The sequence below is a fragment of the Myodes glareolus genome, chromosome 7 (genome assembly GCF_982192425.1).
Source record: "Myodes glareolus chromosome 7, mMyoGla1.1, whole genome shotgun sequence".
Classification (NCBI taxonomy): Eukaryota; Metazoa; Chordata; class Mammalia; order Rodentia; family Cricetidae; genus Myodes; species Myodes glareolus.
The window spans coordinates 58,571,659-58,583,266 of record NC_142032.1 but is presented as its reverse complement, the minus strand read 5'-3'; the positions used below and the strand labels follow the sequence as shown (position 1 = coordinate 58,583,266).

General features: G+C 45.1%; 1 protein-coding gene across 24 annotated transcripts in view; it reads right to left on the bottom strand.

Annotated features, from left to right (window-relative positions):
- Positions 1 to 1,675: 1,675 nt before the first annotated feature.
- Ppp6r3 (protein phosphatase 6 regulatory subunit 3) overlaps positions 1,676 to 11,608 on the bottom strand; it is a 131,543-nt gene continuing 121,610 nt past the window's right edge. For 10 of the 24 annotated variants that reach the window (XM_085693446.2, XM_085693443.2, XM_085693447.2 and 7 more), the window contains 3 exons: positions 6,719 to 6,736; positions 6,333 to 6,452; positions 5,461 to 5,743 (listed from right to left, as the gene is read on the bottom strand). In XM_085693446.2, the coding sequence (XP_085549572.1) occupies positions 5,644 to 5,743; positions 6,333 to 6,452; positions 6,719 to 6,736 (238 nt within the window). In that variant the 3' untranslated portion in view covers positions 5,461 to 5,643. Of the gene's footprint in view, positions 3,789 to 5,460; positions 5,744 to 6,332; positions 6,453 to 6,718; positions 6,737 to 11,608 lie in introns of those variants that run through there. The other 14 variants (XM_085693451.2, XM_085693453.2, XM_085693458.2 and 11 more) reach the window with 3 other exon arrangements.

Below are 11,608 nucleotides of genomic sequence, written 5' to 3'. Positions count from 1 at the left end.
ACCATCCCACTAGATTCTATGTGTGTAAACTCTTTACCCCCAACAAAGAAACAAGCAGAGAGGAACCAACCTGCCCTTGCCACACTACCATCTATGGCCAAAGTCAGCAGCAATTCTCAAGGTTGTCTTTAGAGCCCATGACCCTGCCTGTGTTGACACCTGTCTCAGATACCTGCAGAATTCGGGAACATGAGGCATATGCCTAGCAGAGGCAGAACAAACAGACATGGCGAGAAATGAGTCATGGCATGCCATCGCTCCTGTTTCTGCCCTTAAGGCAGTGTCTCTGGGCCAGCAAGAAGGATCAGCAGGTGTTGTTCATCAACTTGAGTCCAATAACTTAGATCAGTGCTTCTCTATCTGTGGGTTGAACAACTCCCTTTAGGGGTTGAACAACCCTTTCACAGGGGTTGCATACCAGATATCCTGCATGTATTTACATTACAGTAGAAAGTAGCAACAAAAATAATTTTATGGTGTGTAGGGGTCGTCACCACAACATGAGGAACTGTATTAAAGGGCTGCAGCACCAGGAACGTTGAGATCCAGTGCCTTAAACCCAGATGGTGGAAGGAGAAAACCAATTCCCCCAAGCTGTCATTTGAATTCCACACATGTACAGTGGCATATGAGCAACCTCACACATCTGACAGTCTAGGTAGCCCACAGCGACTTTGAACTGGTAATCCTTTTCTGCTTCAGCTTCCTGGGTGCTGCAATTATAGGCATGCTTCATTTAGTGAGCTTAATATTTAAGTTTCAGAGAAACTGTCTCAAAAAAAAAAAAAAAAACCAACCAAAAAACAAAACAACCAAAAACAAGAAACTAAAACTACTCCATGTGTTTTGAATATGTGTTAGCTGACGGGCACAGAAGTGCTGTGATGTGCATGTGAAGGTCAGAGGGCAGCTGAAGAGCTGTTTCTCCCTTTAGCCCGGCATGATAGCAGCACTATTACTTCCAGCAGATTAAAAGGCACATGTGTTAGGATTTCTTTGAGTTCAAGGCCAGCTTGGTCTACATCAAGTTCTAGGACAGTCAGGACGACATAGAGACAGGGTCTCAAATAAACAAGAGTTGTCTCTCCCCCTGCAACCATGTGAGTTCCAGAGTCTGACTGTGGATTGCTCAGCTAGGGGTACTCTTTAAGACAGCAATAGAGCCGGGCGGTGGAGGCACACGCCTTTAATCCCAGCACTCAGGAGGCAGAGGCAGGTTGATCTCTGTGAGTTTGAGGCCAGCCTGGTCTACTACAAGAGCTAGTTATAGGACAGACTCCAAAGCTACAGAGAAACTCGGTCTCAGAAAAACAAACAAACAAAAACAAAACAAAAAACAAAAAAGACAGCAACAGAAATCTGTGAAACTATCAGTTATGCTATCTGCTGGCAATGCAGTGCAGGGAGTGAGGAGACACATGGAAAGCTGACAAGCCAGAGGACCAGGCCATCTCAGGATGGCAGCTAGGGGCTACTCTCTCTTAGCAAAAATATATTGAGCACTCATATGTCAGGCACTGATGGTTGCAGGTGTGTGTGGGTCACGAGAGTGGCCGAGACCGTTTCTCCAGGAACTGGCATACCCAAGAGCCAAGGACAGGAGAAAGCTAGGAATCTGGGCACAACCCTCTACCATGTGGCTACTAGAACCTGAAAAAGGCACAGAGGAACTCTCTAGAAACAAAGCATCAGGCTTTATTTTGTTATTACTTTTAATACAGGTATTGTACTGCAGACATCTGTTAGTCTTGCGATTCATACGGCCAATACACAGAAATGAAAGGAGCAGGAACTCATCTCAAGCCTGGCTGGCACCCTCCAACCCAACACACCTGTCCCTTCTACCCTCACAGCCTTTCCCCAAGACAAGCAAACCTAAGTTCTTCCCCAAAGACAACACCCAAGTAAGTGTTCCTTCTCCAGAGGACGGTGGGATGGAAAAGCCAGCCCAATCCACAGCAAGGAGGCAGTGTGGGCTGACAAAGGGCCAAACCCTGGCTGTGGCAAGCAAGGCTCATCACCAGGAGAGACAGGAGCATGCCATCTGCCAGCAATGTGAGGTCCTGGGCCACACAGGTCAACCATCCCTGAGACGAGCAGAAGGAGCCCTGTCCTCTGGTGGCACCAGGTTCCAGAGGAGAGCAGTCTCTCCTGAAGGAGCTGTGACTGAAGGGTCCTGGGTGGACACGCATAGGCCACCGAGCCCCTCACCACCAGTCCCAGGGCCTCCTGCTGCTCACTGAGCCTGGTGACCAGACCTGCCTCGGCCACCTGAGGCAGTCCCTGCACTATCTACAGTGAGAAGCGAGTAAGGAGTAAGGCATCGGACACTTGACTCTTTTCTTTCCATAGGCGATGTCATATAGGCACGCTGCTTGGGATGCTGGTTCTAAAAAACTTGTTGGCCATTTTTCAGAATATCCTTTTGGTTTTAAATACTGGTCAGGAAAATCAAATGATGTAAAAATATGTGAATAAATTTCTATTAAAGAAATGAAAAACTGATCTGCATCTAAAAGTGCAAGAGGTGAGGTGACTGAGCCCTTTCACCAGATGCCACGGCAGTGCACAGGCCATTGCTTCAGCTGTTGGAGGAGGCTGGGATGTGTTTATGCTGACATAGAAAATTATAAATTACACTGAATTAGTATCCATAATCACTATATACACACAAACCAGTTCTAAAATCCACTGGTTTACGAGTGAAAACCTCACAAGGTACAGTAAAACAAGAAACATGCTTGGATGCCAGGCTGTGATTCTGTTAAAGCCAGCCAGCTTGATGGACACATTCTACTCCGTCATCAGCATGAATGAGCATTTCCGGGGACTCACCTCTGTGACTGGAGCAGTACAGATGCAGACCACTCTGAAATGGCCATCAGTGATGCTTGCTGACAAGGGATATTTTGGTGAATGGGTTAAAAGGCGGATGAACTACCAAAACAAAACAAAAAAAACAAAAACAACCCCCCCAAAAGAAACAGCCCAACCACAGTCATGTGTACTCCAATATTCTAGTGTTTCACCTGTAGAAAGAAACGCTCTGAGCAAACAAGACTGTAACAGAACATATGGCTTTACAAGAACGTCAATTCATCAACTAAGCTGTAGCAATAAATACTTAATCTCCATCAAGACTCACGCATTTGATCCGCCTGCAACAATACCAACAACAGTTACCAATCAAAAGCGGGTTATAAAAGAACACCAAGTAGTATTCAAAATCACTTTGTAAGTCAGAACAACCAAAATAACGAGGGCTTGTCCGTCACAGCTCTGTGCCAACCTGGAAGAAAAATGAATTCAGAATTTTGTACAAGGTGGAAAATGTATGAAAACTGCCTAATACTTTGGTCACACTAATAATTGTCAAATAGTTATGTTTCGAATACAATAGATCTGTGTTGTCACTTTATAAAACTATTCTTACAACCATCTGAACTATGTATCACTACTATTATTACATGGGCGGCAAGATCTGATGTCACAAGCTACCCATTATTTAGATCAATACAATATAAACATACGCAAAAATTCTTGGTATTTCTCAATGTGCAATATTTTTACACTTCTGAATTTCTCTGTACAATGTCTTAGAATCTAGAATATAAAGGTTGCTGGTCCTGATCCCTTGCAGAGTGCAGCAGTGGCGGCTTGGGAGCTCTGGGTGACCCCTCCAGAGCCCCTGGGTGGTGGTGGCCTGCGGTCCTCAGTCAGCAGCAGCAGTCACTCATCATACAGGGCCATTAACTGACGTGTCGGTTGGCATGCTTGGCTGGTCAGTCCTACAGAGAAGGAGACAAACACCTGAGGCACTTGAAGCTGAGCAGGTCAGCTCTGCCCTCCCTCCACAGGCAAATGGCTGCCAATGGAGACAGAGCAGCAGGCGTGTGGAAGCTCCTGACTCAGCTGCTCAGAACTGCACGCAGGTGTGCGCGCACGCAACAGTTCAGCTTTCCCACTGCTGGGCTCAGCTGTGTGCTTCAGCAATTCTGCTCTGTCCTACAGAGGCGCAAACCGACTTCCAGCTGGAAAGCAGAGCTCTGCTACTGGGCAATGGAAAGGAAAAGTTGTGTGAAGAGGACAACTGTGGAGAACAAAGGGGCACAGCCAGACCCTGGCTCCCAGAGAGCAGAAGCAGCAGAGACATCAAAGGGTCGACGAAAGCAGAAATGGGTCTTCTGTCAAAACTACAATCTGAGGCATTTATTTGGAGAGGCTCAGCCAGGATGTAGCTGGAAGCACACAAGCGCTTTTTAACTGGACTGCCTTCCCCACTGAAGACCTGTCAGCTGTAACAGGAGCCAGAAGGTGCTCCCCAGTATTGTATTCTAATTACACATGATGGTGCCTTGGTGTAGGATTCTCAGACATTGAGAATTGTGACTGCACTTTCACAGTTCACAAGCTGTGTGCTTTAAAACACGTTCCTTAAACTCAGTCCTGTATTCTCCTCAGCAGAAGGGGGACAATAATGTCTACCCAAAGGCTTTGTAAGGATGATGTGTGCAGAACACCAGCATACCAGCTGGGAAAGACTGATGAAGCTCCCCCAGCCCAGCTCACTGCCAATGCTCAGAGACCAGTACCCCCTCTTCCTGCATGTAATCCTGTAGCTTCCCCTTGAGCATGTTCTTTGGGCTATGAGAGACCTGCCTACTGTGGCTTCACCTGTTCTGACAAGGGCTGGGTGAGGAAGGGTAGATGGTCAAATGTAGATACAAGCAGTGCCGGGTCTTCTACGGCTTGCCCTAATGTTTTGCAGCTTACCCTGCAGGCTGAAGGGCAGGGCCTTTCATGCCATATAACAGCTAGAGGGAGGCAGGTGGTGGTGCACAAACCTTTAATCCTAGCACTTGGGAGGTAGAGGCAGGCGGATCTCAGTGAGTTTGAGGCCAGCCTGGTCTACAGAGTGAGTTCTGGAACAGCCAGGATTGTTAGAGAAACTCTCTCAAAAAAACCAAATCAACCAAACAAACAAAAGAAACAGAAAAGAACCTAAATGGGTGGCCTTTGGCAAATAAGTCACCAATGTGGAGCCAAGACGCATACTCCTGTATGACTTCTGTGAGGCAGCCTCAACTCAGGAAATCAACTGGCAGAAATTAGGGGCTGATGTAACCATTTAAAGACACCTGCACACCCAGGAAAAGGGGAACTTCCCAAAATAGCTAGAAGCCTAGCTGGTGTCCTTTCTTTCCAAGCCTTCCCAAAAGCAACCTGCTCACACAGTACTTACAATTAATTTTGTAGGCAAAAAGACATTTTTAAGAACCACAGTACATACTTCATTTTGTCTAGAATTTCTATGAGCAGACAAACAGGGTGGAGGGTTGCCATGAATAGGGACTTCCAGACCAGAAGTAGTGAGCGCCCCCTGCTGGTTTCTGCCCACTGGTTCTGCAGAGTGCAGCCTACTGGGGAGTCAGGCCAGGGGAAAGTACAACGCCTCTGCAATTGCTTTAAAGGTCACTTTATTCCTTCCAGAAGGAATACACATCTTTTATATAAATATATATATAAATATATTTTATCAGAAAAGTGAGCTCTGAGAGGTGCTGAACAAAGTTTCTTGCTGTCCAGGGCACATCCTCATTCATCTTCTTACGTAGGCTCCTGCGAATCCGTGGCCACCTGGCTCTACCTGCGAGGCCGAGTGTGTGGGCGTGGGCCCTCTGCAGCTGAGGCTTTGGCTTGGCCTATCCCTTCAGACCACTGGCTCAGTCTAAGCAAAAGGTGACTAGAAAGAAAACACCACATCCAAATCACATGGCTCTGTCAGTGGGGCTGTTGTGCTTAAGACATGCCCACCCACAGGTTATCAACCCTCCAGGGATTGATCTCACAGGGTCTCCCCTTCTAGGGCTTGAAGTATTTAGCAGTACATAGCAAAGGACCTCAGACAAGTCCCCTGGTGTTACAAGTGTTGACTGTGGGAAATGAGGCAGTTAGGCCTGTTCCCCTCAGAGGATCACTGAGGACTCCAATCCTGAAGGGCTCAGCAACATTCACAGCATAGCCTCAGTTGAGTTAGGCAATTGAGGTTGCCTAAGCAATCATTCCTCCCCAGATCTTCCTGCATAGGCAGCATATCACCCAGGTTTGAGCCAGGGACTCTGGTCGCTAGCTGCAGAGATAAATGTTGGGGCACCTGACTACTTCAGACCTGAGAAATGCCACTGCATCTAGCACACTGCTAAAGCTTGGGTACAGTTGCAAAAGCCTTTCAAGCCCCCACCCTCAAGTGTTGACTCCCTTCTACCTTCCAGGAGATGTCAAGCAGAGGCAAGGTAGAACCTTCAGAAGGTGCAGGCTGGTGGAGTGGTTACCTTTGCTCAGGACTACTGCTGGGGGTCCGAGGAGCTGCACACTTGGCTTCTGCTGGTTCGGGGCTCTCTTCTGCATCTTTGCAAGCAGCATCTTGAGAGGTAGACAGTTTCTCTTCCTCACTACAGGAGAGAGAAAGACAGGCGTATCACATACCAGGCACGATGCCCAGGGCCAGAGGATGAGGTCACATGCAAATGGCTCTGAAATCATGACTGCCATGGAGGCAAGCCCTAGGGCTGAGCATGCTTAGGGTGGAAGGATCACAGAAATGCAGACAGTGACTAGGGAACCACAAGAGGAAAGGGCCACACGCAGGTGGGAACTGAGAGGGACAATGTAATGTGGCTGGTGTCTGAGAAAGAGTGGTCCGTGTCACCGTACATACCGGTAGGACTTCAACACTCTGAGGCCAAGTGTGCAAAACAGAAAAAGAAACGTACAAGAGTTTCAGAACACTCCTAGAAATGAGGAATTGGGGAAACATGTCCACGACTGCACATGGCACCCCGCAGATTCGGTGGAGGTGTGAAGAGAACCTGTTTGAAGGAACAGGAGCCTTTAGTTCCACCATGCACTCAAAGGCCACACCCACCACTCGCACGTGCTCCTGGCTTGCAGTCTTGACTCAGACAAGAGGTACCTTGCTAAGCCAGGTGGAAAGCCTTCTGCTGCCCTCCAACAGCGCATGCCTAGAGCAGACACTAGGAAGGAACAAGGAGCCAAAGAGCCGAAGCAGCAACGAATAGAAGTCAGAGTTGCCTGTGGGCAGTTCTTGATGGAGAAGACACATTTCTGACTTTGAGCTGGAAGCTTAGCTGTGTCCTGCTCTACCTGGATTCACACTGCACCTAATTCAAAGAGATTCTGAAAGGAAGGCAAGTCCTCCTCAGATCCGAGCCTTGGCTTGGACTTGCACATGAGATCCCCAACTTAAGGGAAGTTTACCAGGTCATTCAGGAAACTAATCACAACCTACAGATCTGGTACAGGTCTGACCCCCAAGCTTTTTACAGTGCTGGGGGTGGAGCCAGGGCAAGAGCATGCTAATCGCATACTATACCACCAAGTTACAACCCAGTCCCTTGAAACTTCTTTGTCAACTCACTTTTCTCATTCTTACAAATGCAAGATTATTCTCCTTCCTCTATGGCAACTACTCTATTGCACCTAACCATTACTATGTATTTATTCCAAGTCTATTTCTCTGAATCCTGCGCATCTGAAGGGTCACGTGTTCCTGAGCATACTATGTCCACAGTGAGCACCCACCTCTCTGTGGCTCCCTACAGTTACAAGCAACAAAAAACCCTCTCTTACAAACATGCCTTCCCCACTAACAATGCATGGTCCCCAACCTAAATCCCTTTCTAATCTCCTGAAATCTTAGAAGAAGTGGGTTGTGGTGCCTGGTCTCATCTCTACAATGACTCAGAATGTTTCACTTTTTCCATCTTTTTGGTTTACTTGCCTGTACACTGTTGTCTTTTGCTTGTATTCTGATTTGGTTTCTTCTGCCCACCCCACCCACTTCTTTCTCTGAGACAAGGTCTCACTATGTAGCCCAGATTAATCTCAAAATATCTAGTTAGGCTGGAGACGTGGCTCAGTTGGAAGAGTGCTCACCTAGCATGCACCAAGCCTAAGGGATCTGAGAGGTGGAGTCAGGAAGATCACAAATGCAAGATTATCCTCCTAGTGAGTTCAGGCCAGTCTAGGCTGTATGGAACTCTAGAAAACATTCTTTCCATGTAGCCCACATAGGCCTGGGCTGCCGACTAGCACTGGTGATATGTGGGATTACCACCCCCAGCTGCCTTTCCCATCAGCATACAGGGATTCCTTGAATATTAAATTCCAATTTCTTGTTTACGCACTACACATTTCTTTTACAATTTGTTCCTCCTAATCACTGACTAGAGATTTTTAACACCAGTTGATCACATTAATTCAATATGTACTATAGTTTCTAGTTTTGTTTTTATTTTTTATTATTTTACTTTATGTGGATGAATATTTTGCCTACATGTAAATCTGTGTATGCCTGGCATCCACAGAGGCCAGGTGTCAAATCTCCTGGAACTGGAGTTACAGATGGTTGTTAAGTCTCCATGTGGGTGCTGGGAATAAAAACCTATCCTTTGGAAGAGCATTCAGTGCTCTTAACCTCTGAGCCATCTCTCTAGTCTGGTTTTCATTATTTCTTTATGGTTTATTTTAATTATGAGTAGGTGTGTCTGTCTGTATGTGAGTATATGTACATGAGTGCACATATGAGTATGAGTACACTTCATACCCTACGAAGCCAAAGGTATCAGATCCCCTGGAGCTTGAGTCACAGATGGCTAGGAGCCGCCTGACATGAGTACTGGGAACTGAACACAGGTCCTCTGGAAGCGCAGAATATGTCCTTAACCATCGAGTCATCTCTCTCCAGCCACCCTTGTTTTCAAAAGAAGTACTTTTCTGCCTACAGGTCAGAAGAATACTCTATCTTTGTCTCTGTTAACTCCCATGAGACTATGGGCACACCATAGTGCCTGGCTTCTCACCTGTAAAATGTGGACAAGAGTCACAGCTACACCTCACAGAGTTTCTGAGAGGGAAGAGCTGCTACAAGCAGGACACACGCAAAGGGTCTAGAGAGTGAGTACTGGCACCGAGGGACATGCGCATACACATTCTCTTAGTTTCAGATACTATCCAGCAGGATGCTAACCCAGCGATTTTCTTGCCTGAATTTCCCAAATGCTGAGGGATGACAAGCATGTGCGACTATGTACAGTTGGATTTTCTTATGTGGGTGTGGTATATGACTCTGTGCATTTGCCCATGTATGCTTGGAGGTCAGAGGTTGATATTATATATCTTTTTCAACTGCTCCTCACATTATTTGAGTCATCATCTCTCCGTGAACCTGAAGCTCACTATTTAAGCTAAGCTAGATGGCAAGCAAGCGTCCAGGGTCTGCCTGTCATCTCAATGTTGGGATTACATTTGCACACACCTGGTTTAACCTTTTACATGGACATAAGCTACAGTACTCTTATATGGTTAAAAGTACTCATGGATATATATGGATATAAAGTACTCATCTTATATAGCAAACACTTTACCCACAGAATTGCCTCCACAGCCCCATCAGCCTGTATTCTCTTTAATCCCCCTGCAGTTGCTTTACAATGTACTTAGGGAACACTGGACTTGACTTTTTCAGGAGAATTGACTTCCTTTCACCTTTACTTTTTAAAATGGTGCTGGGGATGAACACGGCAAGTATGAATATGAAATGTATATGCCAGGCAAAGATTCTACTGTCAAGCAAGCCTAACCTCTTTATATCCATCATCATATTGTACGTCCCTCAGTACAATAACATCACAGTTTCAATGCCCTTGTCTTTGCAGTATGACCAGATAGGTGGCAGGCAGATCTTCTAACTGTACCTCTTTTGCCACCCAGGCAAGCTAGGAACCTTGAATTTCTCCCTACATTTTAACAGTATTCAGAACAAACTCCACCTAAGAACTCTTACTGAACTTGAAAACTAATTTGCCCTGGCGGATGTCTCTGTAGCACTTAGCTGTCCCATGATGGTGTGTATTATCTTCACTTGCTTAGGTTGTCTTCAAACTTCTCTACAAAAATCTTCATTATAATAATTCCTAAATGAAAATGAACTTCATGATTCTGTGTGTTTGTGTTTAGTTTTGTTATAGTATTTTTTGTCTTACTGCTGTCTGATTTGCATTTTTTGGATTTGGTTTTAGAGAGAGAATATGAAGTTTGGGTGGGTAGGAAGGTGAGGAGGGATCTAGAAGTGTGTGTGTGGGGCAAGATCATAATATATTGTATCATTATTTTTTAATAAAAAATATCCTAAATGGAAATTTTGATGTGTTTTGTAAATGGTGTGTACTAGCACCCCCAGCTTAAAGCTTTGACCATTTTTTCTCACCAGTTGTGCTGAACTCTTACTAACTTGGCTGGCTCACTGTCACATCTGGAAACCAGCAGCTTTCACTACTTCCCTCACAAGCTCTCTCCCTATTCCCTGCCTTTCTTTCCAGGCAAGCCTACACAGGTAGTGACCAGAGACAGTTCCTCTCTACCCTCCTGACTCCAAAGTAGATGTACCAGATACTGATACTTCTCTTATTCTTATAAGATAATGGAATCCATCTTTCTGTTATGGTGGTTCAGAGAATTAACCATATATTAAGTGTAGAACCTTATATAAAAAAAAGTCAACCTTTTTTTTATCTGATGTATGGATTTTCCTGATACCTGACATCCTTGAATTTTAGGATAAACCCTTGCACTTAGTTTGCTCTATTTTGTGACTAGTTCTGTGGTTTTAGAGAGGCTTCACTGCCATCATGAATTGATCTGGTAAGTTTGACATTTTCTACTTTCTATAACTTAGGCTGGTGCACGGACGCCTGAGCGGCACTGTAGTTGATCCTGGCCAGGAGGCTGGCACCCCGGTGTGCTTTGCTTCTTGTTTTCCCCACATATCTCCAAATCTCAGTAGATCCTTTATTCACCTTTAAATGTGAATTCTCTCTCTTGCTGACACCAGGCTCTTTCGATAGCCTACCTGCTCTTTCCTGGTTGTGGCTTATCTTTTCATTTCAGTGTGTCTTTGGCAATATTAAAAATTAAATAAATTAACTAATATTTTCCTTCATGATTAAAAAAACATTTCATTCCTAAACAGTCAAAACATTTTCTGTCTGAAGGCTCATGATCATCTCACTCCTAGTCATAATGAGGCAAGGCCTGATTATTTTTTTTCTCAAGGGAGCAATAATTTTTATTAGTCTTCAGTTCTCCTCACTGGGGTGTATGTCATCCCAGCTTATCAAGTTTAGGCTGAGGATGGCCCTCTTTGTTCTTATTTGGTTATCGTCTTTTTATTAACCAGTCTTAGGATTACCTACTGTGGACGACTCCTTTCCACTAAGTGACCTTGGGTCTCTTTCTGCACTTCTTTAGAAACAGCACGACTCCTGTGAAACTGCCCGTGGGATGATGGGATCTGACTGATTTTTAAACATCATTTGTTGAGAAATGTCAAGGGTATCTTTCCATTAATAAACCTTACACATCTGTATTTATTTCAAGTCTTTATTAAAGATTCCAATAAGATTTTAAACTATTTTCCCTTAAAATTTATATTCTTATTGATGAGGTCTCATATTTTATTAAAACACACACACCTCAATCGCCAGGATTACAAGACAAATTGAGGTTTTTTTCATGTATCCAAAAAAGA